General features: G+C 43.9%; 2 protein-coding genes across 5 annotated transcripts in view; both read left to right on the forward strand.

Moving 5' to 3' along the window:
• Window positions 1-6,736, forward strand: part of LOC306826709 (phosphatase and actin regulator 1-like) — a 65,230-nt gene extending 58,494 nt beyond the window's left edge. For all 4 annotated transcript variants that reach the window (XM_079348191.1, XM_079348192.1, XM_079348189.1 and 1 more), the window contains 2 exons: window positions 2,494-2,566; window positions 4,410-6,736. In XM_079348191.1, coding sequence (XP_079204317.1) covers window positions 2,494-2,566; window positions 4,410-4,425 — 89 coding nt within the window. In that variant the 3' untranslated portion in view covers window positions 4,426-6,736. The remainder of the gene's footprint in view (window positions 1-2,493; window positions 2,567-4,409) is intronic.
• Window positions 6,737-7,745: 1,009 nt separating this feature from the next.
• The window catches only part of phlpp1 (PH domain and leucine rich repeat protein phosphatase 1), a 45,422-nt gene continuing 25,903 nt past the window's right edge, over window positions 7,746-27,264 (forward strand). Inside the window, exon 1 of the mRNA XM_079347705.1 lies at window positions 7,746-10,217. Coding sequence (XP_079203831.1) covers window positions 8,570-10,217 — 1,648 coding nt within the window. The 5' untranslated portion in view covers window positions 7,746-8,569. The remainder of the gene's footprint in view (window positions 10,218-27,264) is intronic.

Here is a 27,264-nt window from a genome sequence, read left to right on the forward strand (position 1 = left end):
GTTTGCTGTCACACATTACATGCTTGAGGGGATGAAAGGTTTTTAAAAACAACAGAGGACACTTTTAATTTTAATGGAACTTTGAATCATCATGACTTCCAATATCTCTTTGCAATCATTCTTTGGGCAAGGCACTCGCTACTGCACTGCTGCAGCCATGCTACTCACAGACATGATTCACTGGGCATGGTCCCAAACATGAATGTGAGTGACATAATGGATGGGAAGGAGCTTTACTTTGTGCTCCAAAGACCGTCCCAGAAAAAAAAAAAAAGATGTTTTGCTTAAAGCTTTTGTTAACCATTAAATAAATTACAATCCATTAATGTAATTTAAATAATCACTGGACGGCCTTTTTTTCTCCAAACTATTCGTGTTTTACAACGTTGTTGGATCCAAATGTCAGAAATGAGAGATTGGGGGTCCTCCTCTTAAAATGCTAACAATTAGCTCGATGCCAGTGACAGCAGGCAATGTTGTGTTTCTCTGTTTGCCCTCATGGTGGCGCTTTTGCCTTGCCGTAAATTGGACCAAATACAGGCACAATTACAATAAAGTTAGTGTATATTACCTATGTGTTATGGCAACATGATGCTACATAAATGGTGAGGTTTGAAACTGAAGGCTTTTGTCAACAGCTGTTCTTAAAAAAAAAAAAAAAAAAAAAAAAAAAAGTGTACGGTAATTTATATTCCTGGTTGTATAAATGCTGAACTGGAGCATCACATTATGAGGGAACACATATAGTTACCTCAATGATCTCAACCCTTCTGCTATAAATAGAAAGTAGCTTTCTACCCTCCAAATTTCCAACTTGGAAAGCCAGATGTTTAAACCAGATCAGCACTTTCCTGGGAAAACTTGAGCTGAAGTGACCACAGCAGGAGAAAAGGCAAGAGGTGCTATTTGAGCTGTCATTCAGCTGAAACTGTTTTATTTACACATTATTGATGAAGATTATATCCTCATTTTAACCCCAAAGGACCCCTGAACCTGCTGTACAAAACAAAGTTTAACTTTCTGACATGATATTATTTAAAAATACAATTATGTAGTGGAAACAAATTATTCCATCTTGGGACCACTTTTTTGTTAGCATGGAATTCTTGGTATTTCTTTAGCAGTGTGCTTTGTGAGGTCATGCTGACCTCCATGACCCATTTAAATAAATAAATAAAAATTCCCAACAGCATAAAGTGGAGAGGGCTTTCCTTGAGTCACCTCTTACCGGCAAAAGCCATAATTTGCTTCCCATCGCTTGTTGCAGCTGGAGGTCTCTCCTTAATTCAGCTGTATTTAGTGCTTTTGATACTGTAGGTATACGTGATGCAAATGAGAGGGGCTGTGATTGGATGGTTTCACTTAATGGACATAATGAGTGCATGATGGGCTTACTGCCTGTGTCAGATCTGATTTAGAATAAGTAATGTCATCTAGTGACTAAAGGAAGTAACGTCACTATATGGGACAGTAGGCGTCCCGCTGGAAACAAACTTAAGTTAGTTGAATATACAGGAAGTCCAGGCTAATACGGGGCGGTTGGCAATCCTAGCTATGACTTTCAAAGGCTTAAAAAATATTTTGTTTTTCCACAGAACAGAAGCTCTTATGCTGAGTAATTGCGGCACATCTGTCTAATTACATTGAACTGTAACACAGTGGAGAGGCAGCACAAAGCAAATGACTGTTCAGTGTTTACTATGCTGACTCATTTCACTTTGCAAGGTGTCAGCCTATAAAAACATATATGGTAGCCTGTGATTAATGGTACAATGAAACATGTAATGTTGATCCTTTTATAATAAATGACTAAACGTCCTAAAAAATTAGAACATCTTCAGTATAAAAACGTGTAGCAATGTGGTACCTATTGATAGTTTGAGTTTTCAATGCTAATATTTGAAAAAAAAAAAAAAAAATCTGCTCTATTTAAAAAGGAAAAAAAAAAAAAAACAGATCAAACCGACCTGTCCCCTGCTGAACCACTCAAAGCACTGCTTGTTTTATTCTCATTGTTTTCTCTGATTTGTAGTCCTATTTCATACTGAAAATGGGTGTATTATCTTGAGCCTTTAATCCGCAGACTGTCTGCTTCTAACACATAAATACATTGCACAATTTAAAAAAAAAAAAAACTGTTGTGGTCCAAACCTTATTTCAATGGCTTTTTCTGTGTATGTTATCTATGTAAATCCACACATCTCTACTTCATTACAGTTTAAAAACCCAAGCCGACTACCTGACTAGATAAGCAACAGATTGTGTGTTATTGGTAATGCTCTTAGATGTCTCAAGAGGAGGAAATTCAGGGCTCTTGTTGTGAGGAGAGAATTCAGCAGAATCATTCATGGCCTCCAGATAAGCGTAAATGATGCATGAAGCATGCTAAAAGACGGTAGAGTCAGAGCTTAAAGGCTGTTTTTTTTTTCCTGAGCTCTAAGCCTCTGCAGCTATTTTTCTCAAATTTCCTTCGTGTTTGTTCTCTGCAGGCAGCCATACGGAAGGAACTCAACGATTTCAAGAGCAATGAGATGGAAGTGCACGAGTCAAGTCGCCATTTAACCAGGTAACATGAAGTTTCAAGTCATGCCGCTCTGTTGCCAGTTCATGCCAAAGAGCAGTGGTTCTCAACTGGTGGGTCGAGACACAAAAAGTGGGTTGCAGAGCAGTTATATCAATTGGTCGCTAAAGAGTGCCTAGAAATAAATGATGTCAAAAAAAGTGTTGAAGCGTTTTTTAAGCATGTTCTCTTTAACCTTCTCTTTGTTCCGTCACATGTTTTAAGCCATATGAGGTTGAAACAGGACTCTTTCTTAAATAGTTAAATCTGATTTGGTTAAAAAGCACCAGAAATTTGGCGAGCAATTTCTCCTTGAGGAGTTGATGGTGGGTCCATGAGGATAGACCATTGAGAAGCATACTGTCATAGACGGTATATAAGAAGATGAATATGAAGTGGATGGTGCCTCCGAAATGTAACAAGGACCCGAAACGTAATCACCGGTTGATGTAACGAAATGCTGATCCCAAAACATTAACTCTGGAGCAGGTAAATAACAACTTGTTACATTTTGGGCTCAAAGTGATTTTATGTTTTGGGCTCAGCATTTTGTTACATTATTATTACAGTTTGGTTTTTGTTACTTTTTTTTTTTTTTTTTTTAACATTTTTGGGTAGTTGTTTAATTCCTGGCTTTAACATGTCTCGTATCTGCATTTATTCAAATGGCCCCGTGTGAAGCAGGGGGCCCCACTGGTTGCAAAAACTAGCTTGATTGTATACGGGACTAGATGATAAAATGGCCGTGGCCTCCTGTTATTGAAGTGATCACAGTACCGTAAATTCCGGACTATAAGCCGCTACTTTTTTCTCACACTTCGAGCACTGCGGCTTCTACTCCGGTGCGGCTAATGCATGGATTTTTTATGGGGGACAATGAGCTTCTGCCGCAAAAACATTTGACTTCGTCACGTCGGATCTTAATATCAGTCATTTTGCGCTTCATGCACGCACCCTCATGATGGAAAACACACGGAGAAATACATATGATGCAGTTTTCAAGTTAAAGGCGATCGACCTGGCTGTCAAAGAAGCTAACAGAGCTGCTGCACGTTAAGATGACACTAACAGCGACAACAGAGACTGAGGAAGTGAGTAATGAAGTCATTCTGAGGCAGTGAATGGATGGACTTTTTCTTGTGAAATATATTACGGTCATCTTTTTCATCAGCCGTGTTACAGACACCGTCGGCTAGGCTTCGTATTGTAACGGTTCATGTTGTAAAGTCAGTAGTTGATAATGTGTTCATAATTCCGATTATGTGGAGAGTCAGTGAATGCACCAGCGAGAACGTGTTGAGTGGCTGTATGAGAGAACGCTGGGGGAGAGAGTTGGATTGTTACGGCAAGTTATGTGTTGCTCTCTGCTGTAAACAGCGTGGTCACGGCCGACAGTGATCGGGTTTTTAAAAGTTATTATTCGTCGTCCTTTAACGTCCGTACGGACGCTACAGTATTTGCGGATGTTACCGGTAGCCTACGTCTGTGTAAATAGCTCTTGTTATAGCGTGGACACCTGCGGCTTATAATCAAGTGCGGCTTATATATGTACAAATACATTTATTTACTTATTTTTAGCCGGTGCGGCTTATATCCAGGTGCGCTCAATAGTACGGAATTTACGGTAATCACCACAGCAGCCTGTCAACCAGAATAGTGGTGATGGCCAAAAGAAAAAAAAAAAAACAGTTTTAAAGACAATGTTGTGATATCGCTCCTCTTTGATACACTGATGTTCATACACAGCTGGAGCGAGTCACATGCTGCAGGTTTTGGCAGCTTATTTTAGACGAGATGATGAAATGCGATGAAATGTTCTGATATGATTCTATTCCTGTTCATCTTTTAGGTTTCACAGACCATAGTAGACCATCACTGTCTCGAGCAGTGCCGGACCGATCCCACCGCTCCTCCACTGAGAACCTTAAGTGCTGGACAGTAAAATGGTGCCCGTTTCTACAATAAGGCCATGTCTTCTGAAATGCCTTTTTCCAAGACCTAAAACAACTTAGTCGGTACAAGATGCAGACACCCACTACTCCATCAACGGAAGTAGCACGTACTGACTCCAGTTGATTCACAATGCCCCTATTTTGGCACATCGCCCCTCGGCTGTCTTTTCAACCTCTCTGCTGAGCTCTAATGCAGGCGCTCAGTTCTGTGGCTATCAGACAGCAGGAGGGATTTTTTTCTTTGCAAATGATTGACACTGTCAACATTTACTGAGGAAAGCTGTCATCTTTAACACCAGTGGACATGTCTCAGTGGACACATTTCTATCCCCTCTTCCTTATAATGCTGTTACTCCTGACTCCTCTCACCAGAATCTGCACTTGGATGCAGTGTTGACTGTTCTTAGCTCACTGATATCAGCAAAGGATCCGCCTTTACTGCACCTGCTGGGACTTAGGATACAGCTTCAAATATGGGGTCTAACATTAGAATCGTGCAATATTGTTTTCCTCTGCTTTTCCTAGGCTATAGCACCCCCTAGAGTCCCCTCCTTGTCATTACTCTGTAGTCCTGACTTCTCTTCCCTCCATGTGCAATTCTCACTGTACCGACAATGTTGACATCTTAAATGCTTAACTGTGAATTTGAGAGTCGTGTGCTCTCTCCAGATGTACATTTTGTTCATAATAAGGAAAAACTTTCAAAGATGAATCATGCTTGACAAAGTCACAAACTTATACATTTTAGTGTAAAAAAAACAAAAAAAAATTGCAGCTGCCAGAGATATTCTGGTTCCTGTTTGTGCAACACTGATCATTTTTTTATGATTTAGTCAGTTTTTAGTTGTTTTGATAGAGCCACTTGATCATTTATAATTGGTTTCATGATTTTAAATGTTCTAGCTCTTTGGTTTGTGAGATTTTTCTTTAAAAAAATAACAAAGTACCAAGAGCTGGCTCACCACGTTGTTATGTAATACACTTTTTTTGTGTTTCTGCGCCGCGTTGAATGATCTCTGCATTGTGTTATACTTTACTTTTATACGCTTTTCAACAAGCAATATCTTTTGTTTGTAGAGAAAACTACAGGTGTACTTCCCACCATTTTTTAACTGTGCTTGTACACAACGACTCACTTCAGGGTTTTCATTTCCTTTTAAACTGTACTTTTAGAATGGTCTTTTTTTCCAAGAGAACTTTTGTTTCTGCATTTTTCTTGACTGAGCCACCAAAAGAATCTGCCTCTATAACAGCTTACAGAGTCATTCGACAACACTTGATTCAATCTCTAATTTTATGACTGAACCTGATGATGAATTCTGACACAGATTTTTGGTGAATTCACAGAGGTCAGGATTTTTTGCAAAACTTCTTTGCACTGAGAAGAGTTTGGCTTTACAGCGGCCTCTGTTTTGATATCAGGGCCTCCATGTGTAAAATAATGTTGGATTTCTGAACTGTGACCACTTTGTTTCTTCACTTTAAAGCTCTTGTCACCTGATCACTAATCCTACACCAGTAATCCAATGCTCATAAGCTTTATGTGATCAGAAAATGTTCATTATTTTTTTACTTTTAAAGTTGCAATATGAAATTCATGTTTGTCAGATGAGAAAGGTATTACAGGCAAAAGGCTGTCGGCCTCCTACTATTACACGTGTCTGCATTTCAAACAAGCTTTTCTGTATTTTCAAAGTCTCCATCTCTTAGTGTAGATGAGGATATAGTACTTTTTTTTTTGCACTTTATAGTTTTTGGATTATGTTTGGAGCACCTTCTCCTTAAAATCAATCATATTGATCCTTTATTCGAATAACAATTTGATGGGGTGGTCCTATCCTGGAGACTTTGAAAAATATGAGGTTTCTTTGTGTAAGAACCAGCTTCTGTCTGATTCCAGCATCACGCCATCCAACTGAGATGTCCCATCTATATGTGCAGTAAAATAGAGTGTTATAGGAATACATTTAGACAAATCTGCTCCAGTTCTAATTTCAGCTCTAAGAAATAAACCTGAGCCTCTGGTCTGAGCATGAGGTTTCCCATTTTGCTGGAATCGAGGAACATGAATTCAGCAATAATCGTTTTTCCCTTTTTCATGTTAGAGGAGCAGCTGAATAAATTCTGGAAGTCTTTCTTTTTTTCATTTCCTTTTTTCATTTTTTAAATACAGAGTACCGTGTACAGTAAAAATCATGCCAATTAAATTCCATTTCTGAATGCAGTGCCTTGTTTGAATGATATTTTGTTTAAATCTCCACAATCCATGCCTTGTAGTTTTACTTTACCGTTTCTGTCATTTAGACATAAATGGTCACTTAAATTTGAATTGGGATAGGGACAATTTTTTAATGTAGCAGAGGTGAAACACGTGACACAAATAGTGAGAGATTAAATGCAACAGTATTGCAATTACATTACAGGTAAAGATAGGGCCTTAAAAACTGTGACACTGCAAATCAGACTCGCATTTAAATCTGCTTAAAAAAAAAAAGAGACGTTCAAATAAAGTGTTTTTGAAAGATAAGACGCACTCAAACACATTGTTAAATGTAATTAGATAACCAGGATGTTGCCTAAACATGTTATAAACGTATAAAAGATTGAAGTTTGAAACGTTGTAATTATCAGTAGCTGACTTTTCAAGTCAGTCTGATAAGAGAAACTGATGCGTAAGTATGTTGCTTACTAGAATTGGAAGTAGTACATTGAACGAATCCAAATTGGGGGCGATGGTGCCCGTGGGCCTGTTTCATTATATATTCGCTGATGTGTAAAAGCTTTGGGAATACAATAAAAGTATTTGACATCTCACTATGTTAAAAAATCTCAGAAGATTAAACTTCCCTGACATAAAAAATGCTTAAAAGATTAGAACTGTATTAACCTATTTAGGCCACCCAAATTACAAATTAATATCCTGACTCAGCATTTTATTTTTGTAACAAATAATTTATGTAGCAAACTCTACCATTTGATAATTGGTGAACCAAAATACAAATTGACATCGAGATATAACTTTGTTGGTGCAATGACCTAAAGTCGTAGGCTACTTTGGGCCAAAACAGGAACAGGGTTAAAGTCCAGGTTTTAAGGTTCTCTCCACTAGATGGCGAGAAATACTACAGAATAAAAGCCTGCAGACTGAGCCGGGTTATTCGGCCTTGTGAAATGGCGTCCTGATGAGATGGTGCTGAAGTTATTTGCCGAGTCACCACTAGTCTTAAATAAACCGACCAATAGAGAGGCTTAATTTTTCCACAGCAAAAGTTTAGAAAAGATTGACTGACTAAAGGAGAAATCCAGTTGGAGACTTATTCACCCAGAGTTCCACTTATATTCAACAGTTGAGTGTTATACGGCTGGCCGCGGATTGATACACTTTAATACTTGGTAGTTCATGACATTGAAACACCGGAGCAGATAGGGAAGTACTACTTCTGAGGCGGCACACCAAACATTTTATACGAGCTATGTTTACGCCTCTCATCTGTTCACCGCCTCACTTGGCTGAACCGGAAAAAGGGTTTCATGGGAAACGTAGTCGTGACGCATTTTCTCCCGAGCAGAGCGTACAGCTGTACAGGCTCGGTGGCTGAATACACTACCCACAATGCGCCGCGTTGTTGTTAGCGACCCCATCTTATGTCCCCTCCTCATGAATATATATTAGTCGGTATTTGCGTAGGAGGTCGGCCGACGTTCATTTCATATTCCAGCTCTGTATTTTGCTCTAAATGGGACGCACAGTCACGTCTCCGCCCTGATGTGTCCCCGCGCGACGAGCCTCTTTTCCAGTGAACTGAATAGGTAAAATGTTTTTTTTTTCTTTTCTTTTTTTTTTCTTTTTCTTTTTCTGGAGCAGCGGAGGAGACTCCGAAGGGGGAAAGGAAGGCAAGAAGTGAATGACTACTAGTGGAATAAGTCGGCAACACCGCCCATTCGGCGGACATTTACCACGGTGGGCACGCATTCAGGATTTTCAATGTAGATGTTGTAGGTGTAACCAAGTGCGCACCGTTATTTATTTAGTGTGGGGGACTTTTCATTGGCAGAGATGGAAAGTGTGCAGGCTGCTGCTGCTGCTGCTGGTGATGATGGCGCGTCGGATGGAGGCGCGACCAAGTTAATGAAGAAGCCTAACGGACTGTCTGTCGCCCGGGGGACTCCAGAGCATGATGGCGGTGGACATTCGGCACCCTCCCGCGTCGAGGCGAAGAACGGGAACAGCCTCTCTCATGTCGCCTCCACGACGGGCTCGAGTGCGTCAAACCGAACCGTGGCGTCTAATGGCCGGTGCTCGTCCAGCAACTCCAGCTCCCTCCTGTTGAGACGGAGGCGCTTGAAGAGGAACCTCTCCGCCGCCGCGACTGCAGCCACCGCCGCCTCGACTGTCACCGCCGCCCGCAGCGCCAAGATGAACTCGGCCCTGTCCTCTGCGTCTTTGCACACTCGGAGTCTGGATCGGAAAACTCTGCTCAAGCACCGACAGAACATGCAGCTGCAGCCCGCAGACCGCGAGTGGGTGCGAGCAGACCTCCACCGGGGCTCCGTGCATGTCCACGATAAACTCACGCCCTCGTATCCCCGACCGGTTCTTTGCACTATGGACACCACAGCCGGCGAGGTGGCGCTCCGTCTGAGCAAAGTCGTCAGTAAGTCGAGCTCCGTGATGCGCATTTTTTGTAAAGATAACCCCAAGACTGACCAAAATGGAAACTGCAATGTGAAGTACGAGTATAACGATAACCACTGCAAAGTGAATGAAGGCTCGGGTATAAAATGCAACCACCTGAATCACCTGGAATCCTCGGAATTAAGGGGCCATCCGAGTGACAGGTTGAGGCTGCTGCTCATGGAGAATGCAGATGAGAGGCAAAAGCAACAGGACGTTGATGGAAAACTTTTCAGCCCTGAATCAGAGTCACAAGACAACATCACCTGCTCCCTGTCAGATTTGAACTCCAACTCCAACATGGACACCCCCAATGATGATGACTCGGAGCACAGGAACGGCATGGACAGCTATGGATTAAATTCTGGCTCGGATGTGGAAAGCAGTGCGTTTGATGATGTGAGCTCTGGGGCCCGGCTCAGCGAGCACAGGGACTCCCTCAGCGATGACATGGTCCTGGGCACGGAGGCCTCCATCCTCAGCCCCTCATTTGATAGTGCCACAGAGGGCCATGACATGTATGGCAGCTCCTCAGACGAACTGGAGCTTGACTGCCCTGCCTCAAACACGAACATGGACCCCATCTCCCAACATCACACGAATGGGATCTCCGCTGCCACTGCCAACTACAAGCACTGCAACATAGAGCATATAAACAACATGACAAACAATATGGGGCCAGATAACAGACTCAACCCGCACTGTCTGGGCAACTTGCCACCAAGCAGTAGTGCAGGCTCATTGTCCAGAGCCTGTTCTACAGGTAATTCACCTGACATCCAAGATCCGGACTGTGGCCTGAGTGCTGTGAAATCCGGGCTGACGACAGATCACAATGGAGATTTTTGCGATTCCAGCCCCACGCTGTATGTTCAGCTGCATGGTGAGGCTGTCAGGAGACTCAGCCCAGATGAGAGGCCTCTGCAGATTCAGAATGACTTTCTATTTAAGCTTGGATTTAAGGACCCGTGGAGAGTTCAAGAGGAAGGGCTCAACACAGAGATTGGCTCCTTGTTACGTTTCTATGCAGGTAAGTTCAGTAATTGCTTTCAAATGTGAGTAGGTTTCTTTGACTTGTTGATGCCCACCTAGTTTGTCTTTGTCAGTGTTTTTTTTTTTTTTTTTTTTTTTTTTTTTTTTTAACAGGTGGGTCAATTCTGAATTTGAAAAGATAGCAGCCCAGATTGTTACGTTTAAAAAACAAACAAACGTGTGTGATGCTGAACAGATGAGACCAAGAGATGTTGTGTGATATTATTGTGGCACGTGTCAGGAAAGCTAGGTGCAGGAGGATGACCGTCGCTGATAACAACAGCGACAAGTTTAGCTCGTTTGTTACCTAGTGATGGTTCGCTATCGTTCAGGTTTAACCGTGTCACGGCGCGATTGGTTCAGAGTGAGGTCATCATGGCCTTAAGGGTTCCTGCTTCGCCAAGATCTACCTGGCCTCGGGGACCTTTAATTTCCAGCTTCGTCTGTCCTAGGCTGACTTTGTTGGACCGTATAGCAGCACGCTATGCTCCCCAATGGACATGCATGACATCGCCACAAAGCCATCTCCACAACTTATGGTGCACAGACATGGGGCCCTTTTCCGGCTTTTGCCCCATTATCATCCTAATGAAAAGGCTGAATGCCTTTGTGGTTGGATGGAGAGTAGGGCTGGGAGAAGTATGCCTGGGAGGACCATAAAACCCGCTCTGTGGACCCAGTGAATTCTGGTCATTGAGATGCTGCACAGTGCCTGTCCTATTGGCATCCAGCACGGCTACTGTCACACTAACTAAACGCCTGCCAAGCTGGGTTAACGTGCTCCTCCAAAGCGCAGGAAGCCCTTTTTCTTCACCACGCCGCTGCCTCCATCTCTGCGCTGTTGCCGTCGCAGCTGAGGGAAATAAATTGAGAGGAGGAGAGGAAGGGGGGGGGGGGGCGGGCTGCTCGGTGTGTCTGCTGAGGATAGTGGAGGGGAAAGTGTTTGTTGGGGTTGAACAAGACTAGAGAGGCACCGATACTCTCCAGCTTCCTGTCCCAAGAGGCTGTTGAACTAGAGGTCACTCAATACCGAGCTGAAAAATGGCCACATGTGCCCCGGCTCACGTTCACAGTCACATGCGCTTCCATGACCTATTGTGCTCTTGAGTCCTGGCTCGCTTGAGGTAGAAATGATTCCATTCAGATAGCATCACTTGGCAGGCTGAGCTAGCATGCACACTTGGGGCTCATGCGGATGGATGGTTCATGTAGCCGAGCGAGGCTGTGCAGTCAGCTGAGCTCTGGCCAGCAAGCCGCGAAAGGCTGCTAAAGTTAACCCTGAAGCCTCTCAGAGGGTGACGCCTCTCACGTCCCATGTGAGACAGCTTAACGTGGGTCACCTGAGCGTTCTCTCTCCACCCAGTTCCCCTCCCTCCCGTCACACAGCCAATAACACGCCACTCGGCACTCAGCGGGCAAAGAGGGGCCTAATTCTCCTTCAGTCGGACAGAGAAAGGCGGTGAAGAGCACTTTCATACAATCACACTGAAAGCATTCACTGTAAAGACAAAGCAGCGCTCACGCTCTTGTGACATGTCTGGCCTGCTCTTCCCCCGCGTTTCCTTACACGATGGAAGCATGTGAGGAATGTACGCCGGCTCGTCTAGAATGTCAGGCACATCTGCCAAGGAGGAAGCAGAGCGGGGGGTCAGGGGAGGTATGAGGAGGGGGGGGGGGGGGGGGACTCCATGCTGACACAAGTTGAGCTGTCTTTGGATGCTCGTCCTGAACAGATAGTGGAGATGGGGAAATGTCTCAGCTGACTTGCTGGCTGACTCTCAGGCGCAGCTGCCACACACTGTAGACCTCAGTCACACCAAAGGCCTTTTTGTCTGCACGTCTGTGCATGCAGAGCGCTCTTTAATACAGAATCAGTCCAGTATCTAAAGTTTATGTTGCCGTGTTGGATTTGAATGCCGGGTCGAGATTGTAAGTACCAGCAGCCTCTAAACTGTGCTGTATTTTTTAATATGAGCGGCAGACAGATGAGGTACTCGGCACGATTATGGAAGCAGGAGGATGATGGGAAGAAGCAGCTAAGTCCAGGAGTTGCCATGGTGCGTCTCACCAGATCCTCTTTGGACAATGCAGAGAGGCTGGTTTTGACTTTGAAGGGTTCAGGTCATGCTTTGAGTGCACAGACTCTGCAGAGGCCAGATGAGGAACTCACTTTGCCCCAGTAGACACACACACACACACACACACATGTACAGAAGGCTGCCTAGATCAAAGGGCCGCTGTCCTGTTTGGCAAGCTGACGAGTGATCCTTTCAGAGCTGCCCACACAGGAGCCTCTTGTAGTGCAGAGGCAGCTTTATTAGAGTTTGAGTAGAAAGGAAAAGAGTAAAAAAACAAAACATGCACAGACTCATATAATCAATACCTGCACATTCTGCTGCTGAGAGGGCCAAAATGCCTCAGCTTTAAATAAGAGTACACTCACTCGAGACGGTTGGGTTTAACAGTTTTTTGTTGTTGTTTTTTAAATAATTTTACACAGGAGTCAGAGAGCCATGATATAATTGGTTGAGGTCAGCATCTTATGACAGGAGATCCTCATCCCTAAGTAATGAAGCTGCCCCTGCTGGGATTGCTCTTAGTCTTGACAAACCGGCTCGTGTGTGTGAGTTTGTGTTTGTTGAAAAAAAAAGAAAAAAAAGAAATGGCATACTAACACCCACAGGCAAAGGGTTTCCCTGGAGGCTGAGGACCCAGAGTTCTTTACCAAACCAAAGCAGCACACTAAATAATTTAGATTCATTAGCCTACTCAGCTTCACTAACACTCTCATCCATGCACTTCAGCAAACCCACTGCATTCAGCGATCTCACCTTATTAAAGTTGAAATGTTTGCTTTTTAAAAGCAGATCCTTGTAAATCTAGTGCGGTGTTAATAATGTGGCCCGCTTTATGAGGGAAATTCATGACTACTTGGCATATAGTGACCCAGACTCTATCAGGGTATTAATTCCTTTCAGCTCCTTGCAGGTTTATAGCTCAAACGTCTGTGAAGCAAAGTCAGAGCCCTTAACAGGTTGAACAAGTTGCACCCAATTTTCAGGCAATTTTCCATGTTCCTTTGAGCATCAGGCAGCAAGGTGAACTTCGAAGGAGGAAACAATATCAAAAAGAAAGTTACACAAGGAAAACAAAGTGCCTAAAATAATATTAAACCCAAAGTATGTAATATCAATCAAAACAATAACAAAAGATGACATTGAGGCTGGCGGGGAATCATGGGAGTGATTCTCTCAGCTACTCCCCTGGGGAACGAACTCCCTGTTGACCGTAGTCAAGACCAACGGGTGAAATAAGCCTGAGAGAGACAATGTGTTTACCGGTGATGTAGCCAAGTATAATTTACATAAAGCTTTTATCACTGCAGCACAACACTTATGCAGCAGTTTTAAGCGTAACATCCGGTGTTTACTTGGCAAGGACAAGCAGTTTGTGTAACGTCCCGTTACATCTATGAAACTGTCGGAAATATTTGAGTTGGCTTTCTTGACGAACACAAAAATACTTGTGTTTCGTTAGTTAGTTGCTTTTATTGTCTCCCTTTGAAGAAATTAGCTGTGGACACGAGAATGTGGCATACAGCACAACACAAAGAAACACAGCACAACACAAATGTCTGAACATGTAACATAAACTTCTAACAGCACAGAACACACACCACCTCATCACACATCACGCTCTTTCTGTTGCACAGATGTTTTTTATTGCACTCCTATTATTCTATTGCACTTCCCTGTACCATTGATTATATTGCACAGTCCCTTTATGATTCTCTCACACACACATGCACTATCTTGCACTACTTAATAATTTAAAGGGAGGTAGGTATGAAATCTCTTTTACTTGCCTTTTGGTATCCTCGACCTTTTTCCTGAGTGCAGTGATTCACATTCACTGGAAACAACCAGATTTTGATCACCAGCGAGTTTGCAGTGATTAGCACATTTTTAATTAATTTAGGTATTTGAATGTGAACATTGTCATAAAATTCGACATAGTCTACCATTAAGTGCATCTGTTTATTGTGTTAACCTGTTACTTTCTTCAAATGATTCTCTTCACTTTTTGCTCATTTCTAACATACAAATAAGTCTGTTTGTTTTCCTGTGGGGCCTAGCTACAGGCTTAAACCTTGTCGTCACCTCGTCTACAGCGTCACAAAAGTGCCACACACAACCCTCACTGTTTAATAACGTCATAAATCAATGAGCTTATTACGGCTGGCGATTGTTACCGCCACACTCGAATAAAAGTTTTAGTCCGTATTGGAAAGAGTGAAAAAGAAAGCAGTCATCATGGAGGAGGCTCGACCTCTCCTGACATGATACATGTTAACGTTTGAAGAAGACAGCCATCGTTCAATTACTCTAAAAGCTCGGAGGACTCTCCATGCAGAACTGTATCCTTCTGCGCTGTAACCTCGGGCCCTCTCTGAGGAGGCAGCGGCTGCTGACGTGATGACTTAAAGGACTCGGCAGGGTTTAAAGGCTTAATGAAGCTCCTAGCTTTCTCCAGCAGGCCGTGGCAGCTATTAAGCGGAGCGAACCACTCACTCTTGTCTCGCCTGTGCCACGTCGCTCTCTCTCTCTCTCTCTCTCCGCGTACAGTCAAACATGCCAGATTGCTCCCACACTTGCGCGTCGCTATGAAAACATTTTCAGAGGCAGAAGGAGAACAGTCTGCGCCGATTTTGTCATTGTTTTGTTTTTGAAGGTTTTCGGGACGGCTCATTGGTTGTCCTGGTAAAAAAAAAAAAAGCACCAGCATCCCTCGCCGTGGGTTAAGTTTGAATGAATTTTGCTATTCAAATATTGTTCTACCAGTCACTGGGAATTTATGAATCGCAATACTCAAGTGTCAGTTGTAGTTACGTCTATAAAAACATAGACGAGCTTTACCCGCACGGCCACACCGCAGCATCTCCGTGCATGCTGACACTCCTGGCAGGACTTTGCAGAAGTGAGGCACTAGGCTGCCTCATCCTTTCTCACATCCGTGTCCTGGCCTGACAAGCTAATGGTCTTTCTAATGGCCTATTGCTGAGTCATTATGTAATTGTGTAATCAGATTTCACACGTTCCAGAGCTCAAATCTAATATGCATGTGTCTGAGGTTTTTTATGCATTCCCTGGTGTGTGTGTGTGTGTGTGTGTGTGTGTGTGTGTGTGTGTGTGTGTGTGTGTGTATGTATGCAATGCTGCAAAGATAAAAGTGAGCAATCAAAGAATAATATCATGTATTTCATGTCTCTTCACGTGCAAGCCACACGTGAACAAGTGGTCGTGAATGAAACGCGGCCCAGCACGGCATCAGCGAGGAGCTGGATATGCATATCTCGGAGGAGGGATTCACACGTGTGTGTGTGTGTGTGTGTCTGCTGATCCAGACGCTGAGAGGTGTGGATGGCGGTGTCAGCTTGAAACAGTTAAAGCCAGGGGGAAACTGTTTTCTGTCTAATATAGATTGCCTTCTTGCCTGACATCCTCCCACCCACCTCTCCTCTTGCGCCAAATCTTCCTCCCTCTCTCAATTTCTCTCATGATCGATCCCCCCTCCCTCTCCTCGCATCTCCTCCTCCCTCACACCATCTGACAGTTTCCATTTATCTTTTCATGTCTCTTTATCTTTCCCAAGCCTATTGCTTTTTACTCCAAAAATAAATGATCATCCCCCTAATTCTCTTTTTTTTAAAATTGAGGAAGAAAAAAAAAGGCAGCTCTGGTTAGTATTGCTGCAGCTGTAGCACACTTAAAAGCACTCTTTCTCTCTGTCATCTCTGTGAGTGTGTACACTTGTACAGTTGTGTTTAGCCCCTGCTCCCTGTGGAAATAAGAAAAAAAGAAAACAGGGCATGCGATAGATAGAGGTTCTGGTAAGCAGCTAAATCTGGGCTGAACAATTCCACGCTGCTGTGTCACTCCTGTCTGCCTGCAGGCCTATTCTCAGATGGGTAATCTGGAAAAGGGGGCAGGGAAGGGCAGTGATATTCTTGCGTCTTGGGAGCAGGCGAGCCCTCGGCTGTCCGTCAAAATGCCCAGCCCCCCCCCCCAAGAAACCTTGGGAGGGTTGGAGTTTGTGGTGCTCACAAGCAGAGGATGTGAAAAAGGTTCCCCCCCCTCTCCCCCCTCTCTTCTGAAGGGTCATGAAGAAGGCTGACTGTCCCCAAGCGAAGGAAGCACTCCCTCTTTGCTCAGACCACATGCATTGGGGGGAGGGGGGGGGGGAGAGGGGGATTAGAGTCAGGCCAGTAGGGGCTCACTCTCTGCAGCTTTGATCAGCAGCAGCACAGCCTAATACCAGGCAACATCTGCAACTCTCAGCATTAAAGAGGCCCAAAAAATTCCGATTAGGGAACTCACGGCCTGCCAGTGTACGGGACAGAACTGTGTCAATTCCTGGATGGAAGGTTTTTAAATACCAGCGCTCCAGTGGCGCTTAAACTGATTTGTTTTACAAAGCCAGAGTCTCTAGAGAGAGAATTTTACATTGTGTTCGAAAATTCTAAGCATTTCATTTTCTTCACAAGGCATTTAGTAATTACAAGAGGATTGGTTTATTGAAGTTGCGGGGCAGAATTTAGATTTTTATTGAAGCACCTTGTTTTACCCACACACACAAGGTGAAAGCAGTGTTGTTGTTCTGCCATTAGTATTGCGGGAGATGATTTTAGAGGGTCAGCAAACTCTGAGTTTGTGTCATCTGGTCAGAAGGAGATAAGGTGAGTTGTTTGGGTGGAGCCGTATTGGTTTCTATGGACTCTGCTCTATTAGACAGAGGCCGAGTTGTTGATATGCGGTGACCTAGTTTAAAGTTCATCTCAAGCAAAAAATAAATAAATGCTGAAGCAAAAGAGTGATACTTCCTTATAGGCCATGGTGTTTTTTTCCAGAGAAGCTTTAAAGGAGAACACAGCCACAACCTCAGAGGTCCCAGACTTTGATCCTGCAGGTACATATCCCCTGCACAGCAGTCTTCTAGATGCTTCTTTTTGTAGTAGCATTTTTTTTTTTTTTTTTTTTTTTTTTTGAGCGGGTGCATCAATGGTTTTAAAGCCCTCTTTACTCTTCTTCCCAGCCTCACTGCATATACAGTATAATAATTAGCAGCTAGCTTGGTGAACATTTAGACGCTAATGAGACAGACGTTTCCCTCAGGAGGTGATGGTGAGCAAAAACAGAGCTGTCACGCTTCCCTCAAATGTTGTACTATTTATGCTCAACTGAACGACCGACGGGCTGCAAAATATAGACAAAGGCAGCCAGGTACACAACACTTCAAAAGCACTAAACAAACAGAACCAGGGGTCATTCAGACGTTTAGCATACGGCGTGGGCCTGCTTGTTGTTGCCACAGTTTGTGAATGATCAAAAAAAAAGAGAGACGAAACACAGGCCTGGCGATTTCCTCGTTCAACTCCACAAATCTTCACAAACTAACAACAAGGACGTCCCTGCTGTGTCCAGTGCGTTTATCACCCCCCTGGAAACTCTACAGTTAGCATTATTTGCTGTGTGCCCGTGTATCCATAGCTCCTTTTCATTCATTTATTTTTGATTAATGTTTTTAATCCCCGAGAGGGAAATTGTGGTTCGCACTCTGTTATTGTAAAGACATGCTTCTCACACACACGGGCCTGAATCACACGCATGCACAATCACTTGCATGCATTAATGGAGACATGTCAGAGTGTGGTGGCTGTGGGGGGGCCACTGGAAGCGCTGATTGGGTTTCAGCGCCTCACTCAAGGGCACCTCGGCAGTGCCATCTTCCATATTTTTTGGTCCGCCGCCCCAAAAACCCCAATGAGTTTGTTGAGCTCTCAGGTTATTGGAGGTGTTTCTAATATTTCTCTATTTTCAATAATTGAGCAGGAATCATTAAAACTGATGTGCTTCTCTATCTTGTTTTATCAGACACCAGTAGACTAGTGGTTTATATATTTAATATATAACACATATATGACACATGTATATAAACGACCACCTTACACAGAGATCATGGTGGCACTTTTGACTTTTTTTTTTTTTTTTTTTTAGGAGATGTGTCTGTGACTTTGAAATCGCTCAAAAAAGTCTTTAGAAGTGAGGCTCGTCTAAACAGTAAAAGCTAAGCTTAGTGAAACTAATGGTCCACCTTTCAGTCCAGAGAGAGATGTCCCTGCATGTGCAGCCACTCTCAATCATTAACATGCACAATTTGCTTGTCTCGTGCTGTCGGCTGTGCTGTTTGATTATCACCCGTTCCCTGAAACGAACCAGAAGAGCCTGTCACCTGCCTCACCAGGAAGTTAGACTCTGACTTTCTCCTCCCATGTCCTTGTCCTTCGCACTTTTTTTTTTTTTTTTTTTTATCTTACCAACATTGGCCCTGTCCTTGTCTTTCACTACTTCCTGTTTCCCTTGTCGTGTGCTTCTCACAAATACAGTCGATTCTGAAGCGCTTACCCACTTCTTTCTAACCCGCACTGCTTCCATGTCCCTCTGGTTTAAAGACTTCCCCTCTTTAGTTCTCTCTCTCTCACTACTCTCCCACTCCAGTACCCCATCACACCCCCACCACCCCTCTCTGTCTCTCTCTCTCTCTCCCTCAGTGCCACTGTGTTCACATGGCCCCTGCATGTGACATGAAGCTGAGCCAAAACACCCCGGATGCCCGCTTTAGCCCTCCACTGTTCCAGACCTTGTTAAATTTTAAACAAAACAAAAGAAGAAGGAAAGGAGGGAGATGGGGAAGAAAGAGGGGGGGTAAAAAAAAAAGTGAGCATGTGGGGCCGGGGGAATGTGCAACAACATCACAATCTCATTCATTCACTCGTCCTGTTTGTGTGCATCATCGAGTGGTGTGCGGCCCTTTAACTCCCCCTCCCCTCTTCTCTTCTCTCTCGCTCCCTTCACTCTTGTTGTGTGAAAGCCTCTCTCTCTCTCTCTCTCTCTCTCTCTCTCCGCTCTAAACTGGACCGATTGTAGCTCCAACCACAGATCTGGAGTCTGATTACTTCTGTGGGATTAAACAACAACTGTAGCTCTGTCGCTGTTGTGCTCCTGCAACTACTTCTTTTCTTCTTTTTTTTTCTCCATCACCCTGAAGGCAACCAGTGTCCTGCAGAGTCACATTTAATGCTTTGTAGCTTAGCAGACTAGCTGAACCAGTAATATTAAAGCTCATTGTTTACCTTTATTATTGCTTGCACTCTCCTTATTACACTCCAGCTTTTTTTCCACTAACAAAAGGAATGCATCACCACGGCTGGCTTTTAATAAAAAAAAAAAATCTCCTAAACCAGAAGCATCCCAATGGCTGCCTGCCAGATTTAGCTAAGCTACTGGAGTCCTTCATAGCCTCTTATAATGAATTTCATTGGAGGTTAAGTACAGACAATAACAAAAGTGTACTTATCAGAGTGTCAGCGCCCCTCAGGGAAAACTTGAAAGTAGCTTGAGCGCCCTTCATTGTGCTAATAATTTGGTGATGTAAATGGTGTCACCACACGCTGCTTCTGTAAAAGCACTTTCTTGGATGCATAAGGCGTGATGGTGATTCACAGGAATCGGCACCAAACACCGTCCATCGCTCCAGATCTTAAAACAGTGTGGTGCGTTGGAAATCAAATGGCACGAATACTATTCTCTCATAGCAGTGTGTATGAGTAAAACAAGTTCAGACAGAAGCTAAAAAGATTCATCCCACCAGTCGCACACACACACACACACACACACACACACACACACACACACAATATTACAGTACAGTAGGCTGATCTGGTTTATCATCCAGTCTCCAGCTCACTCCACTGCTATTCTAGGAGCGCGTCTTTGAAAACACTGCCACCGCCTACTTAACTCTGCCTTTCTCTCTACTCTGGAGTCTGTCTATATGTCGATTGCTAGCACATGCTCACAGCACAAAATGACACCTTTGCCTCAAGGGGAAACAAGGAGTTACCTTTTTTTCCCCCCCTTCCTTCTGTGTCAGGCCCCGTGTGTCACCGCGTCACTCATGCCACAGACGCAGATAACTAAGTTGCACTTCGTTGGATATGAATGTGTGTTAAAGGCAGGTTAGCATTTTTGGGACTTTGCTCCATTGGCTTCGAAATATTTAATAAATCCCCTCATAACTGGAGCTTGAAGTTTGAGTTGAGCAAAATGAGGTAATTAAATCTGCATAAAGCACACTCTGACAAAGGTCACACATAAAAAGGCATTTTCACCATGCTGCGCTAGAATTCTGCAAATATCATTGTGTCTCGTCTCATCGAGTGCTGCGTAAACAGTTGTGTAAACAATTCACCCCATTATCTCTCGCGGTTTTGATATTGTCTGACCTTTAAAAAAAAAAGTCTCCTTCAAATGGACTTCCGTGCTTGGAGACTGGGGATGTAGCTCTCTGTTTAGTCTCGATTGTTTTGCATTACATTATATAGGCTAGGGACGCACTGACATTAAGTAAGATTAGAAGTGCTGGAGGGCCTTGCTGAATATACAGAAAGAAAGTTGGTTTAATCAATACTTCCAGTCAGCTCATTTTGCTTTTTGGTGACATTTGAAATAATAATAGTTTCATGATTAAAATGTTGGACTCTCCGAGCTGCTGTTAGCACTCAGCGGTCGCTTCACAGAAGAAAGGCGACTGCTTCGACACCCTCGAGTTTCTCTGTATGGAGTTTTTCTGAATATTGTTAAGCCTTGAATTCCCCTCTGGATCAATAAAGTATCCATCCTGTAGGGGGGCGAGTGACACTTTCTCTGTCTCTATCTGTCTGCTCTGTAATTGACTGTGGAGCTTCGATTAAAGTCATGTATCGACAGTGATCATGATCTTTTTAAAGGGACTGTGAGATTCTTGTGTGGATAGATAAAAAAAAAAAGAAGAAGAAGGGATTGAATGTGGCAAGCTGTGAACGTAAAATGTTCCAGCTTTGTTTCTGTCAACGACGGCCATTATTAATGCATCGGTACAAACGAACAGGGAAACCCAGAGCGACAAACAGGCGGGAGTCCCTCGGAGCTAATTAATCACTCACGTACACATTAAAAGAGAAACATTTACACACCCATTGTGCATGTGTATGCATGCACACTCACTCACCTCACACTGAACTTTTTTTTTTTTTTTTTTTTGCAACATCAAACCCTCACTGCTTTACCAATTAGTGTCTCATCTCGCCTTTTTAGCCTCGCTATCAGAGGGAGGTGTTGTCAGATGGCTCTCACGTTTCACCCTCCTCTGATGCGCTTCCATGGTGGAGGGAGGGGGGGGGGGGTGCTAGGTGGGTAAGCCTGAGCCTTTGTGTTTGTGAGGGGTGTTATTGCACTGGTGCTTAAGACAACAATGCCCTGCTCTCTCTCTCTCTCTCTCTCTCTCTCTCTCTCTCTCTCTCTCTCTCTCTCTCTCCCTCCCCTAGTTTGACACATCTCCCATACAGTCCCCATTCACTCCTCTTTATCAGAGCTGTATAGAGCGCTGCAGAGACAGGCTGCTGCTGCTGTATACAGGCCATTAGCAACCGCTGAGTGACAGAATGCGTAGGCTGAAGTGACACAGTGACGCCGCTGATGAGCGACCAGTGTCTCCAGTTATGAGATAATAACGTGTTCCGGATAGTTCTCACGAGATCCTGGTGAATCTTCAAAAGATGTGCGCAGCGTTATAATCATCTTTCTCTGATCTCGCCGGTTTGATGGCTTTGTGTCTCATCTCAGCTGTTCTTGCAGTGACAGTATATTGGATTCAATTGGACCATTGTTAGTCATAATTCCTCTTTTTATTTATCCTTTTGTCTTTGAACAAGCAGAAATACATTTTCAAATGAAATCCTCCCCAGATAGATAGATAGATAGATAGATAGATAGATAGATAGATAGATAGATAGATAGATAGATAGATAGATAGAAAGAAAATAATATCACGTGGAATACAAAGTAGAAAAGCACTAAAAATGTAAAAATATAAAAACTAAGAATAATATATACACCATAAACATTCCAACTTGTCAGAAATGTGAGAAATGAACTACAACATTTGTAAGTCATCATGTAGATGTAGAACTGGGAAGAAGCAAATCTAGCCAATTGAGAGGCTCGATTTTTGAAGATGCGTTAAGTCTACTGTGAGGCCATCAAACAACAAACTAAGACCAGAGTGCCAGTAGTTCTTACTTAGATACGTGGAACAAGATGCACCTTTTTTAAGTCTTCCAACAAAAAACAAAACGATCTTTAAATCCTCACTAAACAGAGCTTTGGAGTTTGCATCCTTTTTCCACACTCAAGTAACATGTTGCATCGTGGGTCATGTAAGATCCAGCAGCATCATGGAATATTATCGGTGAATGGAAGGAATTTGACCACAGAAGGGATTGACAGCGGGATAAAAGAAGAAGAAAGTTGAATAATGTTGAACAGATATTAAAAGAAGTGAAGAGTTGAAGCGCGATAGAAGTTGAGAATCACAGAACTGAAGTAAACAAACACTTCAGTCCTGCGCTTTGGCTTTTTAGGGCTTTGGCTTTTTTTTTTGTTACTTTAATTTGCGTCTCCCTCTGCAGGCTGTGGGCCCGCCTTTGTGTCATTGCATACATAGGCCGTGATCAAACCTGATTATGTGTGCTCATGTATTGGTGTGGGAGCCTTAGGACTGACGGCCAGTGCTGCATCATTCATGAGTGTGTGTGTGTGTGTGTGTGTGTGTGCGTGTGCGTGTGCGTGTGCGTGTGCGTGTGCGTGTGTGTGTGTGTGTGTGTGTGTGTGTGTGTGTGTGTGTGTGTGTGTGTGTGTGTGTGTGTGTGTGTGTGTGTGTGTGTGTGTGTGTGCCACCCTGTGCCTGGACTGCAGTGACCCGTAGCTGTCAACACTGTATCCTTGAACGTGATGGCACAAGCTGTGCTGAGGACACACTGCAGGTACCTCTGGCAATGTTGAGACCTGTGGGCGGGGCCAAAAAGATGAGGGTGTGCCAGGACATTAATACTAAAGGTGCTCCATTTTCTGTCCTGTTTTTGCTTTTGTTTTTTTTCCAGTTCCTTTTTTTTTTTTCTCTGCTCTTCCTCTTTGGGACAGAAAGAATGATCTCCTTCAGAGCAGTAACCCCGAGCCTTCAGTGCTACGTAAGGACACTTAAGCAGGATGGAGCCCGTGCTGACATATTTCAAAGGAAGGCTGGCGCTTTTTAAAGGTGTGAAGAAAGAGAGGTCAGGTCGTGACTTAGCTGGGCTAGAAATGGATATTCCCTGCAAGCGGGGACACATTTAACCACTCAATATGTAAATCCGAGCAGAAAGAAAGTGGAAAGAAAAGAGTTAGAACGTGTGGATGATGAGACTTCCCTTCTGTACTTCAGAGAAATAACTAGTGGAGGAAGATAAGTAGGAGAAACTCAGCTGATATTCGTTCTTGCATTGTGGAACATTAAAATATGCACACACACATAGTTGAAACCTTTGTGTCCATAACCTGTGAGTGTGTGTGTAAGCGAGTCAGAGACTCATTACATAACCCAACCACCCCGGCTCTCCTGCCAGTTTACTATCACACAACACTAACTCAGTCCACACGTGTACAGGCTCGCCTTATTATGTGCGAGAGCTCGGCCTCCCTGTTTGTTCCTCACACATTCATGGCCTGCTGGTGAGCCGTCAGCCTGAGGACGAGGATCGCCGCGAAACATGCAGCTGACCCTGTTTTTTTTGTACTGGAAGGAGATCACACAGGATGGAGACATGATTTTTTTTTTTTAGAGTTAGCATTTGGAAAATGGGAACTGATTGCTTATTTAAAGGAGCTCTCACTTAAAAGAACACTGTCTTGTTCCTTCAGCTCCACACAAACTCCGGTGATGATAAGTGCTCAGTCTTGAATCCGCGACTATAATGTGTGTCTTTGCCGTTCACATGTAAACAAAGGTGTATCACAATTCAAATGTGCTGGCATTTTGTCAGTATAGGCGTTTTAAATGTGACACCAAACCCTTTTTCTAACGTGCAAAAAAGGCGGGGGAAAAAAAAAAGACGCACAAACAGGATATAAATCTTCCAAATTCCAAGTTTCAGTTCTGGTTGATTTGGCAACTCTTGTGGTTGCTCGTGGTCATGCCACGGAATCTTGGCAGTAAGAAAACATGCACAGTCCTGTTTGTAAATGAGATCTTTATTGATCACTGGGGACCGAAACTGGCAAAAGGGGGTGACACACACACACACACACACGGCAGAGGCAGAAGAGAAACCTGCCTAACATAAATTTTGTTCATAAATCTTTGCAGCTGAGCTCGACCCAATCCCTTCTATTTTCTCTTCATAGTAGATTATGCAACATATGTGTCACAGATGTGTGAAATGTATGCATGTGCAACCTCCTGTCTTTTCCTATATGCTCATGTACACGCATGACTTGTTTCCCCGTGGATCCCATATGCATGTGCAGGCCATTGAAATCCAGTGTGAACGCCAACGTCAATTCAATATGTCTGACGCACAGAAGTAGCTGATGAGCATGCACAAAATGGAAGTGCTCCAACAGAAAACATACAAGCCATAAATAGTAAACTACTAACTAATTATTTTGAAAATCTTCAGGATTTTTAAAAGTCCAATAAGTCAGATCTTGAAGTCAGCCAGTCTTTAACCTGTGAGTGTAAAAAGCTGAAAAACACGAGTCAGTTCTTGAGTCTCTCTTCGAGTATGTTGTCAGTTTCTCTTATTTATGGCGGACTGAGATTAGCTCACCTCTCCTCACAGCTCCCTCTCTCTCCTGAGTCTGTCAGCCTGAGGTGACATGATGAGCCTCTAGCTGATTATTTCTCTCCTGCCTGTTTAGTTTCATCTATACTTGACTATTCCCCTTCGCTTCTTCCTCACCGATCTACGCTTTGGCTGATTCTTCTCCTTTTCCTTCACATGCACCTCCCCGTATGTTCACCCCCCCCCCCCCTCTCTCTCTCTCTCTCTCTCTCTCTCTCGCCATAGTTCTTTCTTCACCATTATAACTCCCAATATTCACGCTTGAACTGCAGCACGCATCCATGGACCTCATTATTTTTTTTCCTGTACTCTTTACAAGTGTGTTTTATACACGCTCGCCAACAAACATACTTAATAATTCATTGGCGAGCTCCGCGTGCTTTCTGCCGCCTCGTGAACATTCCCATGTTTTTAAATACATTCGTAACGTGCACACACTGTAATGCGTACATGAGCAAACATACGTTTTGTGGCAACATTTCCATTCGCTTCCAAACAGTCAGGGGAGAGGAGAGGGGGGATCGGGGGGGGGGGGGGGGGGGGGGACCATCCCCAGACCGCATGTGTGTGTGTACTCATAGCTAGCTGATCAGTGGGCTTCCAATGTAAGGTTTCGTAACACACACTCATTACATAACAGCAGCAGGAGTGGAGCGGTGAAGAGGGGGGGGAGTCGAGAGAGGGAGCACACACATCCAAGTACGTCAGCATCCCACCCCTTCACTGACAGAGGGAATCACTGGAGAATTTTTTTTTTTTTTTTTCTAAATTGATGGCAAACACCTGGGATCCTAAGCCCTCCCCCCCACCCACCCACCCTCCGTCTGCTGCATCTGGATTCTATTTTTGGCTCATATTGATTTCATTACATGATGGACCGTGTTCACAGTGCAGTAGGTGGTGAGAACGACGGCGCAGCTGATGAAGGATGCTGCAGCATCCTTCACTTAAGGGGGTGTGCTTCCTCGTTCCAGCCGTCATCCGCATCCTTTATCACGATAACATATTTCAATCGGCTTTCGTATGAGCGTCAACACCACCTGACGAGAGGAGACAGGAAGCGGAGCGAGTCTTCTGCCGCGCATGAAGTCACCTCCGGAAATTAAAAATGCAGAAGAACTACTGAGCGAGCAAGTGGGTCAAATTCTAGTCGGGGGGGGGGGGGGGTAATTCAACATTACAGAAAACACTACAAATCCAGCTTCAGGTCATCCCCCTGCTTGAATGCATCTCTTCACTGCCCTCACAGGTGCTGGATGCAGGTAATGCCGTGACCTGGTAACCAGAGTCGTATAAAGCCTTTTACAGCAGCGGGCTGTTTGGTTGCCTTCTCCCCAGGGGGCAAAGGGTAATAATGGTTTGATGGGGAAGATATTGCAGGGTGTGACCTCATTTGCATTCAGGATGTGTTCCACTGGACTCAGAGAGAGAGAAAGGAGAGTTGTTTTTTTGTGTGTGTGTGTGTGTGTAGTGTCTGTATGTGTGTCTGATTGTGTCCTTCCTGCTGACATGAATGAGAGAGGTGAGCTATCAGACTTGGAGGGCATCCATTAAACCGTTCATTATCTTCTACACCGTCTCTCTCCAGGAATGAAGGGACACCTCATGGTCATCTGCGCCATGGCAACTCACCCCCCCCCCCCCCCCCCCCCCCCAGCCCCTTGTTTGCTCCTTAATGCTACATCACAACACACACAGACATGGAGGGTGCGAAGAAGAATGGACACTTTAACCCAGCTGTTTAAGCTGAAGGATGATCAGCGTCTGATAATAGACAGCAGTGTCGCTCGGCTCTTCCTGCTGGGATTTTTTTCTGGGACTCCCTTAACACACTTTAGCACATTAGAGATGATTACAAGTCTGTACTCTAACCCTCGACTGTGCCCATCTAAAACGCATCACAGTTCAATCACGTTTGATTGTTTTATTAATTAAAGAGATAATGAAAGCAAGCGGAGACATGGATGGATAAATAAATGCTCATCCAGCGTATCTCTATCCAATGCTTTTGGTGTGGTCCAATCACGGCAGAGTTTACACACTACTTCTCATCATTGTGCTGTTGACTTCACAGATGAGTTGACTCTATTATTATTCTGCTTATGTTGTGAAATTGACTTCCCAAATGTGTGTGAACAAACAAAGAACATCAGGACGCAGCTGTCCTCATTAGCGTTAGCTCCAGATCTCATTAAAAGTTACAGATATGGAGCTTAAGACACGGCGAGATGAGACGTCAAATGAATGCTGAAGAGCTAAATACTAAGAATAAGCAGACGAGCGTGTGTGC

Source organism: Symphodus melops (genome assembly GCF_947650265.1).
Source record: "Symphodus melops genome assembly, chromosome: 7".
In the NCBI taxonomy this organism is placed as follows: Eukaryota; Metazoa; Chordata; class Actinopteri; order Labriformes; family Labridae; genus Symphodus; species Symphodus melops.